Source organism: Stegostoma tigrinum, chromosome 8 (genome assembly GCF_030684315.1).
Source record: "Stegostoma tigrinum isolate sSteTig4 chromosome 8, sSteTig4.hap1, whole genome shotgun sequence".
NCBI lineage: Eukaryota > Metazoa > Chordata > Chondrichthyes > Orectolobiformes > Stegostomatidae > Stegostoma > Stegostoma tigrinum.
Window position 1 is genome coordinate 96,065,091 of NC_081361.1, and position 24,107 is coordinate 96,089,197.

The 24,107-nt window shown below is 44.2% G+C and overlaps 1 protein-coding gene across 18 annotated transcripts in view; it reads left to right on the plus strand.

The window, feature by feature from the left end:
* Positions 1 to 24,107, plus strand: part of adgrl2a (adhesion G protein-coupled receptor L2a) — a 470,025-nt gene that overhangs the window by 396,698 nt on the left and 49,220 nt on the right. For 13 of the 18 annotated variants that reach the window (XM_059648145.1, XM_048538964.2, XM_059648147.1 and 10 more), the window contains 5 exons: positions 3,522 to 3,731; positions 6,989 to 7,209; positions 9,569 to 9,635; positions 21,410 to 21,501; positions 24,052 to 24,096. In XM_059648145.1, the coding sequence (XP_059504128.1) occupies positions 3,522 to 3,731; positions 6,989 to 7,209; positions 9,569 to 9,635; positions 21,410 to 21,501; positions 24,052 to 24,096 (635 nt within the window). The remainder of the gene's footprint in view (positions 1 to 3,521; positions 3,732 to 6,988; positions 7,210 to 9,568; positions 9,636 to 21,409; positions 21,502 to 24,051; positions 24,097 to 24,107) is intronic. The other 5 variants (XM_059648151.1, XM_048538976.2, XM_048538979.2 and 2 more) reach the window with 1 other exon arrangement.

The window sequence follows — 24,107 nt, forward strand, 5'->3', positions numbered from 1 at the left end:
CTGGCAGCGCGTTCCAGGCACTCACCACCCTTTGTTTGAAAAATGTGCCTCGTACATTTCTTTTAAACATCCACCCTCGCACCTTGCACCTGGGTCCCCTACTAATTGACCTCTCCACCCTGGGAAAAAAGCCTCATACTTTCCACTTCATCCACGTCATTCACGGTCTTTTAAACTTCCTGCAGGTCACCCCTCACCCTCCTGAGTTCCAATGGAAAAAAAAAACCCCAGTCTCTCCAACCTTTCTTCATAGATAAAATATTTAAAGATTTTATAAAGTGTGCAGAGTACCCCAAATTACCCATCTTTCAACCTCACATGGATAGAAAGCATGGTCTGAAAAAGTATTATTATTTATCCAAAAAATAGCCTTCAGGCAAATATTTATAAACTTTCAGCATGTCATTCTACAAATTAAACCTCTAATCCCTCTCACACACAGACAGGGTAACGGAGGTAAAAACCGAAAGAACTGCGGATGCTGTAAATCAGGAACAAAAACAAGTTTCTGGAAAAGCTCAGCAGGTCTGGCAGCATCTGTGAAGAAAATATCAGAGTTAATGTTTCGGGTCTGGTGACCCTTCTTCAGAACTGGGCAGAGGGGCAAAACTGGATAACCAGATTAGTAGTTTGTATTCCTGGGTTCTATTCTTGAGATGATCCTCATGACTGTTCTGCTTACCAGCACATTGTTTCAATCACCTTTCTCTGACGCTTTTTTCCATGGTTAGAAAGAGGCACAAGGTAGCTATGAAAAGTCTCTGACCTCACTGTTAAAAGTCATAACTTACACCAACCATCACAGCAAAGATAAATTGGTTTTCTTTAGGTTTCCAGTGTGTTTTGACTGCGGAGAAAAAAGACCATTCCTGAACTGGGGAATAAATGAACACTTCTCTCTCGCTCTCTGTCTCTAATAAAGCAGTTCAGTTACCTGAGAATGAAACACACAGTTGTTAGCAGGCAAAAAGGTCACTGTCATTGATTACTAGTCCACAGACCAATCAGCTTTTTGTTGCCAGCAAAAGCTGGCTGGCCACCATTCATTGCCCATCCCTTGTTGCCTTTGAGAAGGTGGTGATGAGCTTCCTTCTTGAACCGCTGTATTCCATGACGCACAATGCCTTTAGGGAGGGAATTCCAGGATTTTGACCTGGTGATTCTGAAGGAACAGCAATATATTTCCAAGTCAGGATGGTGAGTGGCTTGGAGGGGATTTTGCAGGTTGTGGCATTCCCATGTATCTGCTGCCCCTTGTGCTTCAAGATAGAAGTGGTTGTGGGCTCAGAAGTTGCTGTCTGAGGATGTGTAGTGAATTTCTGCAGTGCATTCTTGTAAATATTACACACTGTTGCTACGGAACATCAATGGTGGAGGGAGTGCTTGTAGATATGGTGCCCATTAGGTGGGTTGCTTGGACCTAGATGGTGTCAGGCATCTTGAATGTATTCAGTTGCTTCATCAATGACCTTCCCTCCATCGTAAGGTGAGAAGTGGGGATGTTAGCAGATGATTGCACAATGTTCACCTCCATTCACGACTCCTCAGACACTGTTCAAATGCGACAAGATCTGGGCAATGTCCAGGCTTGGTCTGACAATTGACAAGTAACATTCTCAGAAATGCCATGCAATGACCATCTCCAATAAGAGACAATCTGATCACAGCTGCTTGAAATCCAATGCTGTAACCGTCACTGAATCCCTGGCTATCAACATCCTGGGGGTTAACAATAAACCAGAAATGCAACTAGATTCATCACATAAACATAGCGGCTCCAAGAACAGTTCAGAGACTAGGAATGATGCAGCAAGTAACTCATCTCCTGATTCCCCAAAGCCAGTCCACCATGCACAACGCACAGACAGGAATGTGATGGAATACTCCCCACTTGCCTGGATGAGTGCAGCTCCAACAACACTCAAGAAGCTTGACAGCATCCAGGACAAAGCAACAAGGTTAATTGGCAGAACGTTCATGAACATTCAACCCCTCCATCAACAACACTCACTCAGCAAATGTGCGTATAATCTATAAAACACCCTGCAGAAATGACCACTTCCACCTAGAAGAACAAGGATGGCAGTTACGTAGGAACAGCACCTACCTGCATGTTCCCTTCCAAACGACCCACCATCCTGACTTGGAAATATATCTCCATCCCTTCACTGTTGCTGGGTCAAAATCCTGGAAGCCCTTCCCTAATGGCATTGTGAGGAACCTATCTACAACACATGGACTGCAGCAATTCAAGAAGGCAGCTCACTACCACCTTCTCAGGAACAACTAGGGAATAGCTGCTGACCAAGCCAAAACACCTACATTCTCTGAGTAAGTAAAAAATGCAGAAAGCTCAGTTGTTATGTATTCTTAGGACAGGGTTTTGGCTTGCTGAGAGCTATGGGGATAATGCAGGGATGTGGAGTTGAGGTAGAAAATTAGCCATGGCTTGTTGACGCAGCAGGATTGAAGATCATAGATCCCTAAAATGTGGAAACAGGCCCTTTGGCCCAACAAGTCCACACTGACCCCCAGGGCATCCCACCCAGACTCTTCCCCAATAACACACCCAACCCACATACCCCTGAACACTATGGACAATTTGGCATGGCCAGTCCACCTAACTGTGGGAGGAAACTGGAGCACCTGAAGGAAATCCACGCAGACACAGGGAGAATGTGCAAACTGCCCACAGACAGTCACCCGAGGGTGGGCCTATAACTCCTGGTGGGGGTCAGTTAGCTCAGTTGGCTCATTTATGATGCAGAGTGACCCCATCAGCATGGGTTCAGTTCCCACACTGGCAGAGATTACCATGAGGCCCCGCCTTCTCAACCTTTCCTCTCACCTGAGACATGATAACCTTCAGGTTAAACTACTACCAGTCATCTCTCTGCAATGAAACTATGGTCCTCTGGGACGATGGTGATTTTGCTTTACTTTACAATATGGCCAGGAACAAGCCATAGTTAAGCAGCAAACAGTTGGTCTGAAGCCTGATGAATAAAGACTTCTTGGTGCTGACTTTGGGCAGTATACCTTGGCTCCACTCTCAGAGGGGTGACAGGGTTGGGGGGTAGGCGTCAGATCTGCAGTGACCAGGAGCATCAATGTATAAGACTAGCAGACAGAATGTATTTTACTCTCTTTACTGCCCTGAAATAAGTATTAATTTTAAAGGAAAATCCTGGTTGACAGCAGTTATTTTATTCTGTTGTTAATTGTCAAGATATTTAATTGCTGATATTATTACAGCCTAGTCTATGTTATCAGCCAGCTAGAGTGTAAAACAGGATATCAGGTGATTTTCCTTATTGGTGAGACCTTTATAGCATTTTGTCCAGATGAATGGCCTCCTCCAGCTTCAGTTTTTGTTGTTCTTATGTACATATACTATATTATGATTGTATAATTAGTATATATGTATCTATTATATATACAATGGAGTGGGACAGGCGGGCTCGGAGTGTATTTTCCTGTTTGTTTATTTATATTTAATTTACCCAATGTTTCTCCCGCAGTACTCCACTGAAATGCACGAGTTGATCCTGTCCATCATCACCTGGGTGGGAATTGTTATCTCCCTTATCTGCTTGGCCATTTGCATCTTCACTTTCTGCTTCTTCCGAGGCCTACAGAGCGACCGCAACACTATCCACAAGAACCTCTGCATGAATCTGTTTATCGCAGAATTTATTTTCCTGGTGGGCATCGATAAGGTTGACTATGAGGTAAGGCCCCAGCCTGAGCTATTGATTTCCTGGAAGCGCTATTTTTGGGCAGAATTGACATTACCCCAAGACGGATGTGGGTTTAAACACAACTCCACTGTCAACCTCCAGTGTTTCAAACTTGGAAAGCTGGGGTTTGAACGCTTATGTTTCCAGCCGTGTTTAGCAGCAACTGTCTTTAATGTTGGAATTGAGCACTCAGGATTATGATGGGGAGTTCATAAATCAAGGCACTTGAGAGTTTTGCATCCTTTGCTTTTCTGTAAACTACTTACTGGTGATGATAGACCCAAGTATTCAATCTCAAGCTTCAAACTGCCACCGAGAGATTGTTCATCAAACATAACATTTACATCCCAGTGCCAGGCCATTCAGCGCATCAGATCAATGCTTGCGGTTATGCTCTTCCTGAACTTCCTTCTTGCATCTAACGACCACTTACTTCTCCATTTCTTTCCCCCTCGATCTTATTTTTCCCTTCTGCTCGGCAGCTCAGAACTCGAGTAGTGCAAAGAAAAGACACATTTTCTCAAAGATACTTGCACTCATCAGGACATTCACGAGAAAGGGTCATGATGAGTTGAGGTTTGCCATGGTGAAGCATACTGATAATGTCACTGGACGAGTAGCACAGTGTCCCCTGGTTAGCACTCTGCAATGTTCTTGCCAGTAACATTCACCTTCCACAGAAGAATAAACAAACAGCAAAACCCCACTGATGACGTTGCAGCTGCTTATGCCTGAAGCAAAGCTTCACTTCCCCTCCAGCAGTAATCCAGGTGAAACACATGAATATTGCTGAAAGGATAGACATGTTACTGAAGCTCCATGTCTCGCTGTTGTCAGGATAAATGCAAAAGCTCCAAATTTCAAACAATTGCAACAATTTACATTGCATGTGTTGATTTGTTGGCAAGTCAATTCTGATTGACTGAGTCGTTGATCATGGGGGAAGTGATTGTTCCTGGGTGTTTTTAAGATCTTAGTGGAAATTTGTAGCTCCGGTTGTAGTCGCAGTTGTTTGTTAGCTCACTGAGCCAGTTATTCTGCAGTGTGCAAATGTTTCATTCCCATTCTTGGCATCATCACCAGTGCGTCCTCTCATCGAAGCGTTGGTGTTCTGCTCTGTTCTGAATTCATATGAATCTCTGGTGCAGTGGGGTTTGTCACTTCTGGTCCTGTTTTTGCTGATTGGCCCCGTATATGGGGCTAATTTCCATGTGTTTGTTAATGGAGCCCTGTGTTGAGAACCAGACCTCCAGAAATTCCCTTGCACGTCTGGTGGTCATTTGTCCCATTATGGTCACTTGGTCCCCAGTCAAACTGATGGCCTTCATTGTCTGTGTGTATTGAGAAAAGTGAATATTGGACATGATATTCACTTGTCTCGAAACACACGGACAATGAAGGCCATCAGTTTGACTGGGGACAAAGTGACTACACTGGGTCAAATGAACACCAGACTTGCAAGGGAATTTCTGGACACCTGGTTCTCAACACAGGACTCCATTAACAAACACATGGAAATAGGCCCCGTATTCAGACCGCTCCAAAAAATAGAACCAGAAGTGACAAATCCCACCGCACCAGAAATTCACGTGAATTCAGAACAGAGCAGAACATCAACGCTTCGATTAGAGGTCGTACTGGTGATTTTGTCGAGAATGGGAATGAAACGACTGTACACCATGGAATAACTGGCCTGGCGCGCCTTGCCAGTGTGCCATCTGACAGTCTATGGTGTTTCTCTTTGCGCTGCTGTGTTGGAATCACATTTCCCAGATCTGGAATTTCATTGATATGGCACCTCTTGCTGTTCCCAGGACGTCAGAAAGCACTTTTGCTTTTAAATCAGTGAATTCCTTCCTCTTTCCAAGGCCTCAGGCTCCCACAAGTCCTGACTCCTCAGCCTGTTCCCCACCTCCTCAAATCAGTCACCCAGCCATGATTCACAAATTTGCTTGTTGTTTTTCATTATTTATTCATGGTATGTGGGTGTCACTGGTTAGTCCCACATTGATTGCCCCATCTCTAATTTCCCTAATTGCTGCAGTATTGGAGCTATATGTAGGCCAGATTTTTTCACTAAAGGACATTAATGGACCAGATAGGTACTTCCAACAATATGTGCCTGTTTCCTGATCATTGTTAGATTCTTAATTCCAGGTTTTCATTCAGTTCAGGTTCCACAATCTGTCTTTTGTAGTTCGGTATTTATATCATTTCTTGGGTCTCTGGATTAATAGTCAATCAATAATTACCTCTAGGCTAGAGCCTTCGCCTGGTTTGTCCTCTCAGGTGGATATAAAAGATACTTTATTTGGTTAGGAGTTCTTTCCTGACTGATTTATCACATCCAAAATAATCCAGTCATTTGAGGCATTATCTCATTGTTTGTCAAGAGCTTTCCATTCACATTTTATTGCATGTCAAAAGTCCTTAATTAACTCTAGTGCTCTTCAGAATATCCTGAAGCTTTGAAATGTACAAGTATGTTCTTTTGCTTGTTTGTTTCTTTTTCCTTTATTCTATTTTTTAACGCTACCTCCCCCTTTCTGACACTTATCCTATTCCTCTCACAGATGTGACACAACCGAAAGAGCGGACAATGCTATACCACACCAAAGCCAGGAACATCATATTGTAATCAATTTGAATTAAACAGCCCGAATAGGAAACTGTTTTAAAGAAAACATCCAACATTATGGAGAATTTTAATGCTTACTAACTCATCAAATTTTTGATAATTGCTGTTCATTTACTTTTCTAAACTCCTGCCTCTTCTCATCAAATATTCATATATTTCTAATAATGATTCCAAGGATTGCATAGATTAAATGCATATGCTATCTGCATTATGTTTCTTTAATGCAATTACATCGAAAGGTGATGAATTATTAAAAAGTGTAAAAATTGTAATTGGGCAAGTGGTGATGAGTTGTTGATACAAATGTCACTGTGGCCTTTTGAATATCAATGTCATACTAGCTACTTTTAAGTGAAGGTGTTGAAGAGCAGATAAAGTAAGCTGAGTACAGTACTGCATTGTTCTTGCACTGCAGGAGCAGTCCAGGACACTCAGCTTCCAGTCACTGAAATGCCTTGGTATTCCTCTCTGCAAATGGGCCATCTTGCATGTCTGGTAATCGGGAGGTTGTGCACCATTGTTTGAAGAGCAGGTTGAATAGGAGCCACATTCAAAGTATTTTTTGTTTTTTTTACCCCTGTGGTTAATGAAGGTGCAATTCTTATTTCAGATTGCCTGCTCCATATTTGCGGGGGTGCTGCACTTTTTCTTCCTGGCTGCCTTTGCCTGGATGTGCATGGAAGGTGTTCAGCTCTATCTCATGCTGGTTGAGGTCTTTGAGAGTGAGTACTCCAGGAGGAAGTATTTTTACCTGTGTGGCTACCTCCTGCCAGCTATCATCGTGGGTGTCTCGGCAGCTGTGGACTATAAGAGCTACGGGACAAAAAAAGCGTAAGTAGATGGTAGTGTATGTTCCGTCCCAACTGTTCTGTCATGAATTCAGCCTTGATGGATGAAACGTGGCTCCATTATATTGTAAACGTTCAAATGTTGAATCAATAGTTTTTTTAGCTGTGTAGGCCATTTTACTGAAAGCTTCATCGTTCCCATTTTCTTTCACCTTTCGCTCTTCCCAAATCTGCCTCTGAGCCATTTATGCGAGAGAGTCATCAGTCTATTCATCATTCATGGGATGCTAACATTGATGGTCCGTTGCTAATATCCCCTCAAAAGATGCTGGGGTGCTATCTTTTCAAATTGTTGGAGTCTGTAGAATGAAGGTACACCCACAGTGCTGTTAGGGAGGGAGTTAACATAGCACATAGGAGCAGGGATTAGGCCATTCAGCCCATCGACCCTGCTCCAGCTTTCATGGATGATCTTCAATCTTGACAGACTCTCACTCTTTCCCCATACTGTTTGGCACTTATAGTCTCTAGAAACCCATTTATTTCTTAAATATGTTAAGTGATTTAGCCACCACAATGTTAAAGATGGCCCTGTGGTTGACCACCTTTTGAGGGAAGAACTGTCTCCTCCTATCAGTACAAAATGGCCGCCTTGAACCTGTGACTTCCTGCTTTGGACTCCACAACCAGTGGAAGCATTTCACGGCATCTCGTTTTCCAGCCCGATCGGAATGTCATGTCTCAATGGGATCTCCTGTCATTCTTCTAAACTCGAGTAACTACAGCTCCACTTGATCTGAACTCTCCCTTCCCAGGAATCAGCCTGGTGAACCTTGGTTTCATTCCTCCTAGAGCAAGTGTATTGTTTCATGGGTAAGAGATGAAATCTGCACACAGCACTCCAGCTGTGCACGCACCAAGGCTCCACACCGTTGCACTAAGACTTCCTTGTCCCTGTACTCAAACCTTCCCTGTATGCTTGTTTCAGTGGCCAGTGTACAAGGACATCCACGTCTCATGGTACATCGACCTTTTCCAATCTATTACTGATTATATTATCCTTGGCCATTCTCCTCCTCCTTACAAAGAGGAAGACTTCACAATTATCCACATCATACTGTATCTGCCATTCAATTACCTACTCACTCAACTTGTCTAATTCACCTTGAAGGCTCCTTAAACCCTCCTCACTACTCATAGTCCCACCTAGTTTTGAGTTCCAAGATTTTGAATTTAGAAAATTGAAGGACCAACAAAGTATTTCCAAGTCAGGAGAGTGGAAGGGAACTTGCAAGGTGGTGGTGTTCCCTTGCATCTGCTGCCTTCACCTTGTGAGTGATAGAGGTGCTTGTGAGTTGCTGGAGTGTGTGCAATGGAGCAACACATCCTGTTGGTCTTTTCTGTGTTAGCTGGCTTTAGCCCCGAGCAGCATTCAGCCTGAAATGAATATCTCAAGGGAAGGGACCTGTTACAGCAACAGTTGCTCAGGCCTTGCAAGGTAGGCAGGTTTTTGATAGCCTCTGTCTCCCCTGCAATACCAATAAATATGCACAGGACCTGAATAGACTGACATGTGAAGAATAGTCGCTCCAGCAAAGGTAATGGCCAAGCACCAGCAACCATTTCCCTTCATATCATTCACCCACATCCCAGCAAGATATGGAGGTCTTTAGGAAAAGTGTGGCAGTGATCTAGAGCCAATCTTTTTCGAATTTTTATGAACTCTTTGATGCCCTCTGTAAGAACACATTGATCTAGTTGACTTATTGATGTTTCTTGCTTGTTCTAAGACACCAGGAAGGTCAGAATCCCAGACCACCCTCCAAGGGGAGGCGATGGCCTAGTGGTATTATTGCTAGACTATTAATCCAGAGACACAGGTAACATCCCAGGAACCCGGGCTCAAATCCTGCCACGGCAAATGGTGGAATTTGAATTCAATAAAAAGTATCTGGAATTAAAAATCTAATGATGACGTGAATCTGTTGCTGATTCTTGGGAAAACCCACCTGGTTCACTAATGTCCTTTCGGGAAGGAAACTGCCATCCTTACCTGGTCTGGCCTACATGTGACTCCAGACCCACAGCAATGTGACTGACTCTTAACTGCCGTCTGGGTAATTTGGGATGGGTAATAAATGCTGCCTGGCCAGCATCATCCTGTTAATGAATAAAGCAAAAAAAATCTACAGACCTGTGGTATCACATATAGCATGTAGTTTACAATGGTTTAAAAATGTGGCTCCTACCAGTTTCTCAGGGAGAACTAATGCATGAATAACAAGACTGCCTGCGACATCCCAAGAATGAGCTTAAATAACTGATTCGTGCTGCAAGTTCACTGTAAATTTGTTCAAACGTGGATTTAATATTCATTGCTTGTCTCGTCTCTCTCATTACAGCTGCTGGCTGAGAATCGATAATCATTTCATTTGGAGTTTTCTTGGGCCTGTTTGCTTAATCATTTTGGTAAGAAAAGCTGGCAGTTGCCTGTGTTTTCCCCGTTGCTGTTTTGTTGTCATCCCAGGTTTGAAAACCAGGAAATCGGTGTTTCAGGACTTGGCTAACTCAAACAGTATCCTTTGTTAGCTTTGAAGGAAGGGAAACATTCAAGCACAGAGGAAACCACGAGACAATTTGTTTGTGCTCACCAGTAACCTGCTGAGTGATACTTCCATGTACTATCAAACAGATGTCCTGTCTCTTGCATCTATTCTGGGTCATTATGTAAAGTATACATCAGCCAGTAAATAGAACAAATGGTTCCACAAACCTATTTTTAACAAGAGCAGTTCCCAAGACTCAGGTTTATTTTGGGGTGATAGACAAGACGAAGCTTCAGCTTTTAGTTTCTCCTCCCAACTGGACTTTTAAGTGATCATGTCCAAAGCTGCAACAAACTCATTAACCTCAGATGAAGACATCTTTACCTCCACGTGTGAAGGGACATAGTGAGACCTTGGGTTCCATAGCATTACAACAGAGTCTGGCCCTGTCTTCATAATGCTTCTCATCTCTGGCTCCACTCTAACTCTGACAGTCTTGTTTCCCTCCTCAAAGTAGAGTGGAAGAGCATGTATTTCCATGTTGGCTTTATACCTATCTTCCAAAACAATTACCCTTAAAAGTTGTAAAATTTCAAACCAGCATAAGACCATAAGAAATAGGAACAGGGGTATGCCTTTTGACCACTTCAGCCTGCCATTCTATAGGATCATGGCTGATTCAACATTCCTCATGACCAGTTTCCCACCTTTTCCCTCTAACCCTTGATTCCCCGTCTGATCAAGAGTCTATCTATAAAACCAAAAAGAACTACAGATGCTGGAAATTAGAAACTAAAACAGCAATTGCTGTAAAAGTTCAATGCGTCTGGCAGCATCTGTGGAGAGAGATCAGAGTTCACTTTCCAGGTCCAATGAGCCTTCTTCAGACAGATCAAAAATCTATCGATCTCAGCCTTAAATATACTCAAGTACTCTGTCCCACAGCTGTCTGTGGCAAGGAGGTCCAAAGACACTCAACCTTCTTAGTGAAGAAGCTCCTCTTTATTTCAGTCTTAAATTGCTGCCCCTTTATTATGAGACCATACCCACTGGTCCGAGACTGTCCCATGAGGGGAAACATCCTCTGAACATTTACTCTGTCAAGTCCCTTAAGAATTCCATATATGTTAATGAGATCATCCTTCATTCTTCTAAACTCCAGTGAGTAAAGTCACAACCGTTGCTCATAAAACAGTCCTTCCTTGCTGGGGATCATTCCAGTTAACATTCCCTGAACTGCCTCCAATTAAATGATATATTTTCTTGAAATAAGGAGACCAAAACTGCACACAGTTAACACAGAACATTACAGAAAATGCAATAAATTCAACTTTTTTTCAAAGCAGCATGCTGCATTTGTGAACACGATACAAAGGGCATTTACTGGGCACTTTTCCATGTCACAGAACTCTATATGCTTCCAGCCCATCCACATTCTCTGGCCAAAAGACCGGAATTGAAGACTTTTCCAGCTTGGGAGAGGCTTTTCTTGTCAAAGAATATACTTTATTCACTGGATTTTGAAAAGTACAATCAAAGGCATTTCAAATTGAATGTTACAGAATGTGCAGCAGACTTCATCTTTTCTCCATACAGTTTGTTTCAATCTGAGTATGATCTAGAAGTCATATGACACCAGGTTTTAGTCCAACAGGTTTATGTGAAATCACAAGCTTTGGGAGCGCTGATCCTTTGTCAGGTGAATTCAACAATAACCTATAAATAAGAGTCTAGTGATGACCGTGAATCCATTGTCAATTTTTGGGAAAAACTGATCTGGTTCACTAATATCCTTTAGAGCAGGAAATCTGCTGTCTTGATCTGGAGTGTGGTGCTTGTCTTTGAGTAGGAAACAAGGCATCTATTTAACTGATGAGAAGGTTCCCACAAGCCATCGTGCGATATGGCTGTATAGTTTTGGTCATGTGGGTGAAAGGGTGAATGTTGAGACGGAAACACGGCCGCACTCTCCAACTCTCTTGAAAAGGTTCAGGGTTTATATCCTTTCCATCTCATGTGAAAGGACAGAAGGATCGGCGTTTATTGTCTGATCTGAAGGGTGTAGCTGACAATACAGCACTGTCTAGCACCACAAGGGGAGGGTCAACATAGATGGGGTTGTCCTCAAGTTTCTGGAATGGAACTTGAACTCCCAACTTCAGGGGGGCAAGAGCTACCCACTGAACCAAAACTGACTTGGGGGCTGTGACCAAGAGTAGCAATCCTACTCTGCTGTCCCTGCATTGTAAATTAACAGCTGGTAACATGAAGTCTTACTCGCATTCCTACCTATCAAACTGGAATGTGGTCCAATTCCCACAAACATTGATCATAGAATCCCTGACAACAAAGTGTGGGGCTGGATGAACACAGCAGGTCAAGCAGCATCTTAGGAGCACAAAAGCTGATGTTTTGGGCCTGGACCCTTCATCAGAAAAAAAGAGCTTTTTTTTAACTGATGAAGGGTCTAGGCCCGAACGTCAGCTTTCCTGCTCCTAAGATGCTGCTTGGCCTGCTGTGTTCATCCAGTTCCACACTCTGTTATCTCGGATTCTCTAGCATCTGCAGTTCTCATTATCTCTCATAGAATCCCAACAGTGTGGAAACATGCTCTTCAGCTCAACAAGTCCACACCAAACCTCAAAGCATCCCACCCAGACCCATCCTCCTCTAACCTACCTAATCTGGACATCCCTAACACTATGGACAATTTAGCATGGCCAATTCACCTAGCCTGCACATCTTTGGACGGTGGGAGGAAACTGGAGCACCCGGAGGAAGCCCGCGCAGACACAGGGAGAATGTGCAAACTCCGCACAGACAGTCGCCCGAGGGTGGAATCGAACCCGGGTCCCTGGCACTGTGAAGCAGCACGGAGCCACCGTGTCACCCTAAACACAGCCTTTCTTTTCTATCGAAGCCCAAAGTGTGCGAATCCCATTCTTGATGTGTGTGTTTTTGCTGGGTGGCTTTTGTTGAGATCTTCTGGCTACTTGATGTTGACAGTAACCTAGTTAAACAGTGTTGTTGAAACTTTTCATTCAACACTAATTACAGAAAGTGTGTCCTGGCTCTCACCATCTGCTGTTAATCCATCACTCTCCCGGCACTGACTCAAATTTAACATCCTCATCCTGATATTCCAGTCCCTCCATGACATCTCTCATCTCTCTCTTCTCACCCTGTCTTTCTTGTCTCTGTCTCTCTCTGTCTCTTTCGGTCTCACCATTCAGCTTGACACTCCTTGTGACTGCTACACTCCCCTATTTCTAGATTCCCAATTCTCATTGCACCACCATTGTCAGATCTGCCTTCAAATAGCAAATCCCGATAAGCTTTCTTAGAAACCTAGAAGATAGGAGCAGGAGGAGACCATTTGGCTCTTCAAGCGTGCTCTGCCATTCCTCACAATCATGGCTGATTTTCCAATTCAGTAGTTTAATCCTGCTTTCTCCCCATTCGCTGCAAGTGCTATACCTAGTTGCCTCTTGAACACATTCAATGTTTTGGTATCACCTACTTCCTGTGGTACTCAATTCCACAGGCTCACCACTCTTACGGTGAAGAAATGTCTCCTCATCTCCATCTTAAATTGTCTACTTCCTCCATTATCCTTTCCTCTCTCTCTTTCTCTTTCTCCTTTTCCTTCTCTCTGCCTACCTGTCTGCCTCTCTCTCTCTCTTTCTTTTCTATCTCTGCATCACTTTCATTCTCTCTTTTTCTCTCTGCCTGCCAGTTTCTGTCTCTCTTTCTCTGTCTCCCTCTCGCTCTTTCTTTTCTCTCTCTGCATCACTTTCATTCTCTCTTTTTCTCTCTGTCTGCCTGTCTCTCTCTCTCTCTCTCTCTCGTCCGCACGCTTTCGTTCCTGCTTTAAGACATTACTTAAAACCTAGATCTTCAGCCAAACTCTTTACCGAACATCTCCTTTTATTTGTCTCTGTCGGATCATGTCTCATGCCACTCCAGAAAAGCTTCTTCACTTTGCAAGTACAAAAGCAAATTATTATTGTAAGCAGATAGTTCTGCACAACATCATACATTTCTTAATGAGTACTTTGTGTCAGTATTCAGTGAGGAGAGGGACATGACGGATATTGAGGTTAGGGATAGATATTTGATTACTCTAGGTTAAGCTGGCATAAGGAGGGGGGAAGAGTTGGATATTCTAAAAGGCAACAGGGTGGACAAGTCCCCAGGCCCGGATGGGACCTATCCCAGGTTATCGAGGGAAGCAAGAAAGTAAATAGCTGGGGCCTTAACAGATATCTTTGCAGCATCCTTGAGCATGGGTGAGGTCCCGGAGGACTGGAGACTTGTTATTGCCCCCTTGTTTAAGAAAGGTAGCAAGAATAATCCAGGAAATTATAGACCGGTGAGTCTGACGTCAGTGGTGGTGTTCAGTCACATTTAGAATACTGCAAACAGTTCTGGTCGCCACGTTATCAAAAGGCTGCTGGAGAAGATACTGAGGGATAGGATCTAGTTCAATTTGGAAGAAAATGGGCTTATTAGTGAAAGGCAGCATGGTTTTGTGCAGGGAAGGTCATGTCTTACCAACTTGATAGGATTCTTTGAGAAAGTGACAAAGTTGATAGATGGGGGAAGGGCTGTAGATGTCATATACATGTGGACTTCAGTAAGATGTTTGATAAGGTTCCCTATGGCAGGCTGATGAAGCCGCATGGGGTCCAGGGTGTACGAGCTAGATGGATAGAGAACGGGCTGGGCAACAGGAGACAGAGAGTTGTAGTGGGAGAGAGTTTCTCAAAATGGAGAACTGTGACTAGTGATGTTCCACAGGAATCCGTGTTGGGACCACTGTTTTTTGTGACATACATAAATGATGTGGTGGTAGGTATAGATGGTCTGATTAGCAAGTTTGCAGGTGACAATAGGATTGGTGGAGTAGCAGGTAGTGAAGGGGACTGTTGGAGAGTGCAACAGAACATAGATAGATTGGAGAGTTGGGTGGAGAAATGGCAAATGGAGTTCAATCCAGGCAAATGCAAGGTGATGCATTTTGGAAGAGCCAATTCAAGAGCGAACTATACAGTAAATGGAAAAGCCCTGGGGAAAATTGATGCATAAAGAGATCTGTGTGTTCAGGTCCATTACAACCTGAAGGTGGCAACGCAGGTCGATAGTGGCAAGAAGGCATATGACATGCTTTCCTTCATCGGACGGAGTATTGAGTACAAGAGTTGGCAGGTCATGTTGCAGTTGTATAGGACTTTGGTTCGGCCACATTTGGAGTACTGTGTACAGTTCTGGTCGCCACATTTCCAAAAGGATGTGGATACTTTGGAGAGGGTGCAGAGAAGGTTCACCAGGATGTTGCCTGGTATGGAGGGCACTAACTATGAAGAGAGGGTTGAGTAGATTAGGATTATTTTCATTAGAAAGACAGAGATCGAGGGAGGACCTGATTGAGGTCTACAAAATCATGAGAGGTGTAGACAGGTTGGATAGCAAGAAGCTTTTTCCCAGTGTGCGGGCTCAATTCCTAGGGGTCACGATTTCAAGGTGAGAGGGAAAAAGTTTAAGGGCGATATGTGTGGGAAGTTTTTTACGCAGACAGTGGTGAGTGCCTGGAGCTCACTGCCAGTGGAGGTGGTAGAGGTGGGCACCATAGTGTCTTTTACGATGTATCTAGACAGATACATGAATGGGCATGGAGCAGAGGGATACAGATCCTTGTAAAATAGGCGACAGGTTTAGATAGACGATCTGAATCGGTACAGGCTTGGAGGGCCGAAGGGCCTGTTCCTGTGCTGTAATTTTCTTTGTTCTTCTTTCGTTCTAATTCATTTGTCCTCAATATTGGTCAGTGCAGAAATAAGCAAGATTAAACTGATTAGAGCCAAGCTGTATGGCTTTCACGTTTCGTCAACTGAACTTGCCCACAGCAAGTTCACTGTCCCTTACATGGCACCATAATCCACTTTCAAATGATTTTGCCCACCAGTTCCAGGACCCTGGGGAGGGAGCAATATTTTCGGAGTTGGAATGAAAGTAGCTTTTAATAAGGGAATGGTCGTGGAACCTCTCCTCTTTCCAATTGTTTTCCCCCCCACTGAGCCAGTTGTCTGGCTGGGAGGCAGTTACTTGGGGAGTGGTGGAGGTGGGTAGTTAGCATGTAATAGAATAGAGGAGAGGAAACAAACTTGTTCATCAGCAGATACCCAGGGGGTTTCAAAAACTGGACAAGTCAAACGAAACGCCTTTACTGTAAAATATCATAAGCCTGAGTTATTATATGTTTGTAATGCTTTTATACAAATTATCATTTGTGACACACACACACACACCCACAGATGTGCTCACAGACTGATACATACACTCACCCACATAGGCTTGTGTGCACTGACTGACACACAAGCGCAGACAGACATACACTGACATGCTAGCACACACAAACATACACAGGCATGTCGTTGTGCACACACAAACTCACAGACAGCTATACACACACAGTCACCTCCACACAGACTGACACACAAGTGTGCAGGGACAGACACACACTCGTGCACACACAGAAAGATATGCTCACAGACTGATACAAACGCTGCCCCATATAGGCATGCACACGCAGACTGACAGAGAGAGAGAGAGAAAAACACTCACAGAAACACCCACAGAGATAGACACACACAGACAAAGAAAATGTCTCACGGACATACATGCACAGAGATGGGACACATAGACAGGCACAAGCGCGTGCACACACACACACACACACACACAGACACACACACACACACACACACACACACACAGACACAGACACACACACACACACAGACACACACAGACACACACACACACACACAGACACACACACACACACACACACACACACACACACACACCTGTTTTAATATCGTCACCATGTCAAGGCAAATATGTGACATAAAACATAAAATATGTGACATAAAACAGAGATAGACAGACACAGACACACACACACACACACACTTGCTTCATCACCGTTATGCCAGAGGCCTGACTCTTATCATATCCATGAACAAACTGGTGCAGATATAATGAACACTGGGCAGCCATCAGTATGCCTGAAATGCTTTAATGAAAGCTTGGATCATGGCACGTCAATAGCTGTACGTATCATTTGGACAGCTCCATCTACACCTTTAATATTTAATTAGGTTCAATCAGAGTTCAGCTGTGTGCACATGCTCCCTGAGCCTTTCGGTACTGAGCAATCTCACAGCCTCCTGCCCCAAGCGAGGGAGAGGAATGGGTTTCTGTTCAATGGCTGGCAGCAAATCCTCCACAGAAAGGCACCAGCCGGTGACAGACAGATGGTCTCCAGAGAAGCTGAAGAGAGCAGGGACATGTTTGGTTCAGCTTGGTTATTATTAGGAGTGGGTTCTGCAGAAAGGTCACTGGACCCGAAACGTTAACTCTGATTTCTTTCCACTGGTGCAGCGAGGTCTGCTGAGTTTGCCCAGCAATTTCTGTTTCTGTTTGTGCAGGAATAGTGTTTTGTTCCTTGTACGTCGTTGTATCCATGTCAACTCTGCAGGCCCTGTGAGATGAATTTTAAACTGCAGTTATGCTTGTGGTGGATGTGATTTGAATGGGCAGGTTGATGGCTATAAAATACTCTCTACACTCCAGTAATCTGTAGACTGCAGTTGAACTCTTTAAACTGCTGTAGATTGCAATGCTAACACTTCGCTGCAGCCACTTACCATTTAGTGAAAGTAAAATGATGAGACAGTTACTTTATCTGCGTACACTCTGCCACTCAGTTATTTGCAAGATCTTTGCAAGATTAATAGAGGGAAATGGGCTTCAAGATTTTGAATTCTCACCTTTGACTTTGAATGCTTCCCTGACCTCACTGCATCTGCCAGGCCATGCTGCCCATCGATATCTGTGTGCTCCTCCAAACTGGGAATTCCGTGCGGCCTTGATTTGTTGGTTGTTGGCCCTTCGGACGATTACAGTCATCCCTCAGTATCCATGCGGGCTCTGTTCCTGAGCAACCCCACAAGTGATGGATACTGAGGATTTATTGTAGCTCCTAAAGTCAAGAATTTCCTCCCTGAAGCCATCCACTTTTCTCTCTCCGTCTCTCTCTCTGTCTCTCTCTCTCTGTCTCTCTCTCTCTCTCTCTCTCTCTCTCTCTCTCTCTCCCCTTTCTCTTTCTCTCTCTATCTCTCTCTCTCTGTCTCGCTCTCTCCCCTCTCTCTCTCTACCTCTCTCTCAATCCTTGAAAACCTGCTTATTCCACCAATCTTTTGGTCTCTGTCATGAGGGAAGTGGTGTTCGAAGGTAGAACTGGGTGTCCTCAGTGTGTGTGTGGAAATGAACCCTCTGGTTTTGGAAGATGTTGGTACAGAATGTCAATCGGACGTGGGGAGAGGGGGACACTGGAGGTAACAGGACGGGAGGTTGCAAGAAAGGTAGGCAGGGGTTTGTTGTAGCAAAAGGTTGACCACAGAATCCAGACTGACATGAGAGCAGCATTGTGGGAGTACTGCACCATTAAAGATGCCAGCTTTAGGGTGAGGCTTCAAATCAAGACCATCATCTGCACAAGAGGAAGAAATGATCCTGTGATGCCAATTTAGAGAAGAGTGGCTAAACTCATCACATTGTCCTGCTCAGTATTTCTCACTCAATCAATGTCACTAAAACAGCTGTTACTGATTGAACACTTTTGAACATCCAAAGTCTGTGAAAGGCACTAATACAAATGCAGTACATAACAAAAGATGTCCCAAAGCTTTAGCATGACTTGTGAACTGCCGTCAGTGTGGCAAGGCTAGATGCAGTGATGCAACAGAAATGCAGCAGGGAACTCGCATGCTGTGAGATTTTTTTTTGAAGCAACAAACCAAATAAGTTCAGAAGTTGCTGGAAAAGCTCAGCAGGTCTGGCAACATCTGTGAAGAAAAATATCAGCGTTAACATACACATGCGCACACACTCTCACACACACTCTCTCACACACACACACACACACACACAAGCACGCACTCACACGTACACACACAAGCACGCACTCACACACGTACACACACACACAAGCACGCACTCACACACGTATACACCACACACACACACTCACCTACACACTCACGTACACACACATACATGTACACACACAAACATGTACGCGCGCACACGTGTACACACACACAGACTTACACATATACACGTACACATACACACGTACACACACACACTCACTCAGACATGTACACATACATATACACCACACACGTATACTCACGCTCTCTCTCTCACACACACACGTACGGGCACGTGCACACGTACATGTGCACACGCATACGCACACACACATTAAAATCAAAGCTGCAAACTCTCCTCATCTCTGCAAACTGCCCCACCCCCACACCCCAACACTAGGACTCTGTCCGTAACCCCTTCTTCAAGGCATTCTTTTAGTACATCTCACTACAACCTTTCAATCCTCTTCCAAAACCCATTAATGTCTTCTTTTAATACAGAAGAATTTTATGTGATCACATTAAAGTTTATGTGATATTATTATCCCATATTTACAGGCAGAAGACTTTCAACCCCTGGTGATTATTTGTGAGTTATTGAAAGCAGACTGGGAGAAAAAAATGCCAAGCATCCCAGGCTTATTCTCTACTTAATGAATAGGGCAAGCTAAAGAATGCTTTGAATGGATGCGACACAATTTAAACTGAACAATGTTCAAAAAATTGTTGCATTGCCTCAGTTATTTTCACCAAAATCTCCACACAATAAGCATCAAGAATGAGCTGCTTCAGTCACACCATTCACTTTCATGCAGGCTTTTGAAGTGAAGCCTCTCTTAGAGATGTATTTTACTCACTTGTGGCACAGGCACGCCATTGGCTAGGCCCAGCATTTATTGCCCATCCTTAGTTGCCCCTTGAGAAGGTATTGGTGAGCTGCTGCCTTGAATTGCTGCAGTCCATGACCCACAATGCCATTAGGAAGGATTTTGCTCCATCGACAGTGAAGGAACGGCGATATACTTCCAAGTCAGGACGGTGAGTGGCTTGGAGGGGAACTTGCAGGGGGTGGTGTTCCCATGTATCTGCTGCCCTTGTCCTTCTAGATGGAAGCGGTCATGGGTTTGGAAAGTGCTGTCTGAGGATCTTTGGTGAATTTCTGCAGTGCATCTTGGAGACAGTACATGCTGCTGCTACTGAGCGTCGGTGGTGGAGGGAGTGGATGCTTGTGGATGTGGTGCCAATCAAATGTGTTGCTTTGTCCTGGATGGTGTCAAGCTTCTGGAGTGTTGCTGGAGGATTACCCCTCATTTTCACTTTTATGGACTGCATTCATTTCATTCTCATCCCATCAGTAAATTCATCAATATGTTTTCAGTAGGTGATTGGATTAGTTTTTGTGAAGTAACATAGAAAATAGAAGCAGGAGTAGGCTGTTCTGCCCTTCAGATCTGCTTTCCCATTCCATGTGATCATGGCTGATCATCCAGCTCAGTGACCTGATCCTACTTTCTCCCCATTCCCTTTGATCACTTCAGCACCTTCTTGAAAGCATGCAATATTTTCCAAAAAACGCATCATAGAATTAACCCATTTTGATTTCCGGGCGGGGAAAGGTGAAAGACGTGTCAAAACAGTGGACCATCTGAACGTGCTGTGTTTAATACCCATTAGATTTTTTTCCCCCTGAACATTGAACACAGTATTAATTCCACAGTGCCCAAGTGAACACATAACTTGCATTCCCCCAGGAAGGAATGTTTCAGCTTATTAAGCAAAAAGGTGAACTGTGTTGTGCTCTTTCAGGTTGAACAATCTTCATTAGTTACATAATCTTAAGGTCAAATATCCCAAAATAAAAACAAAGTTGCTGGCAAAGCTCAGCAGATCTGGCAGCATCTGTGAAGGAGAAAACAGAATTAATGTTTCTGGTCCAGTGACCCTTCCTGAGAACCTCCCTCACTGAATCTGAAACATTAAATCTGTCTTTTCCTTCACAGATGCTGCCTGGTCTGCTGAGCTTTTCCAGCAACTTTGTTTTTGTTCCTGATTTACAGCATCCGCACAGTTCTTTTGGTTCTTACGTATCCCGAAATGTCTGGTTTTGAGTGATAAGAACATACAGAGGCTGACTGGCCCCTCAACCTGTTTCAGCATTCCATCATTTCGAGCTTGATTAATATGTTAACTCAGTCACCTTTCCTTTATTCCTGATCATGAATGCCTAAACAAAACCCCACCTGTCTCAGTTTGGAAAAGGTTACCTGCATCATCACTGTTCTGGGGGAGGAGGGTTTGGAGTCATAGATACCTGCAGAACAGGAATAAAGGCCCTTCAGCCCATAGCATCCATACTGATCAAAAAGCAAGCAGCTAACTATTCTAGCTCCATTTTCCCATAGTCTTGTGCGCCTGGGCATGACAGGTGCATATCAAAATACTTCTTCAATGTTATAAGACCTTTACCCCTTACTGGCAGAAAGTTTTGATTAAAATGTTTCTCCCTCCATTTTCTTTTCCCAGATTTCCACTACCTCTCTCTGGGAAGGAGTGTTTCCTGAAGCCTCATATATCCATTGAGCATCAGGCTACTGATTTAACACTGGCCTGTTCTCCCTGCCATCCATGCCCACCCCCACCTGCTGAAAGATCTGTTTTCACCCTGTGACTGACTGCTTCATTTTTCTTGTGTTGGCAGGTCAATCTTGTCTTCTTGATCATCACTGTGTACAAAATGGTGAAGCACACACCAACATTGAAACCTGACTCGAGCAGGTTGGAGAACATCAAGTGAGTGATGGGAACCGGAGGCGTTGCTGGTGGGATGGGGGGAGTGGGGAGGCTGGGGCGCTGGGCATTATTTTGGGAAGGAGCTGGAGTGTGCAGACTCCTTGTGATTTCTGTCTAACTCTGCACCGAACACTCCTTGCCTCTTGGTGGGGGCTGATTTCCCAGGTGACCGCGAGATTCAGTCATTTCCTGCCCACCCCTGCACATGGATCATGGGATTGGGGTGTCTGGTTAGAACTGACCGTCTTCCAAAGGTCACAGATGTTGACCAGAAGCAGAGAGGCATGTCAGAAGTGGAAGTCACCTGAGTGAAGGTCAGTCTCATACTTGGGGCTCACGTCTGTCAGAAACAGAGATAATTTAATCTGGGTTTTGCAAACGCAGTTTGATGTTTGTTTGCATATTTGCTGTGATTTAATAGAGTTTGTTTTGCTAAATGGCTTTCTTCTCCTGTAGCTTGAGAAGTATTCCTTTGTAATCTTGCATTCTTAAGAGACTTAGCTGCGTGTTTGTTCACAGATAGAGAAGCCGCTCATTGTTTCAGTGATATCAAGAGGCTTAGCATCTCTATTAAATGCCAACTGCACTGTAATGTGTGATATTTGCATAGAATAATGATTGAAAATATTGGCTGAGAAGAATAATGTGCAATGTGGGAGAAGCAGAACTAACAATTGCTATGGCCCAGAGTGCACTGCCTGTGAGAAGATGCTGCAAGTAGATTCACAAGGAGCTTTCAGAAGGGGTCATCGAATTTACTCATAGAATCCCAACAGTGTGAAGCAGACCATTCAGCCCATCGAGTCCACACTGACCATCCAGACAGCATCCCACCCAGACCCTCTCTGTGTAACCCTGCCTTTCCCGTGGCCAATCCACCCAGCTTGCACACTATTTGCAATTTAGCATGGCCACATCTTTGGAGAGAGGAGAATTTGCAAGCTCCCACACAGACCTGGTGTTCACCTGACAAAGGAGCAGCACTCCGTAAGCTTGTGATTTTGAGTGAAACTGTTGGACTATAACGTGGTGTCACATGTTTCCCCCCACCCAGCCCAATACCAGCATGTCCACATCATGTCCATGTAGACAGGTTGGAATCAAACCCGGGTCCCTGGCACTGTGAGGCAGCAGTGCTAACCACTGAGCCACTGAACTACCCCTCATGGGGAACTGAAAAGGAAATATTTCCAGGTCCCTAAAGTGAGAGTGGGGCAAAGTGGCTAGCACTTTCAGAGTGTTGGCATGGGTATGATGGGCTGAACGGTCTCTATCCATCCTGTATTATTCACTGCTACAATTGGTGTTGAATCAAGCTTAATTTTTAAAAAAAATTAAAATTCAGCTGTAAATGACATCTAACTGGTACAATCTCTACAAAAAAGAACATTTTGGGGATAATATGTGACCATTTATGTCTTGGCATTTTTAGTTTTATCTGCCAGCATGTTGCCGTCTGAATATGCTATTTACACAGCCTGCAGCCATTGCATTTGTCGCTAAATAATTGAGTGCAACAAAGTTAGGAGAATCTCAGCAGGGCTGGCAGCATCTGTAGAGGCAGTGAAACAGAGTCAACCTTTCATGAAAACACAAGAAATAGGAGCAGGAGTAGGCCATCTGGCTCAAGGAGCCTGCTCCACCATTCATTGAGATCGTGGCTGATCTTTTCGTGGACTTAGCTCCACTTATCCACCTGCTCACCAAGACTTTTAATCCCTTTACTGTTCAAAAATCTACCTATCTTTGCCTTCAAAAGATTCAATGAGGTAGCCTCAACTGCTTCACTGAGCGGGAAATTCCACAGATTCACAACTGTTTTGTGTGAAGAAGTTCCTCCTCAACTCAGTCCAAAATCTGTCCCCTCTTATTTTGAGGCTGTGCCCCCCTTTCTAATTTCATCTGTCATTTCAGGTCTGAAATGACTCTTCTTCAGAACCATCCTCCTCTTCAAAAAGTTAATGCAGACCGGTGCCCAGTCTTGGTGATCCACTTCGTCCTGTGTGTTGGCCCATCTTGCTACTTTCTGACTCTCACTGCCAAGTGAGCATTCCTGGGGTATTTGGTTAGCGTAGGGAATGCATGCCACCAGTCAAATAGCCAGGTGGAGCTCACTAAGTGGGTTTGTGCACCAGATCCCTGTTAGCAGTCTACGTTACAGGTAGGAAAGGGAGAGTGATAGTTCATAAAAACCAAAAGAACTGCAGATGCTGTAAATCAGGAGCAAAAAGTTGCTGGAAAAGCTCAGCAGGTCTGGCAGCATCTGTGAAGGAGAAAACGGAGTTAACATTTCAGGCCCGTGACCCTTCCTCAGAACAGACAGTTGCCAGAGTGATAGTTCACTTGAGGGAGGTGTGGGCTGCAGGAGTAAGGTGACAGTTGGCATCACACTAGCAACAGATGCCGGTATTTCTATGATGTTTAAATGGCAGGATATTTGAATGCCACATTCACTGCATGCTGCATGAAGAGAGAGAGCTAATCTATAGGACCTCTCTCTTTCTCTCCATTTTCTCTCCTTGCCCTTTCGCTTCTCCTCATCCACACCAGTAATTACCGTGTATGCGATGGCTACTATAACACAGACTTACCGGGGTAAGAAGGAA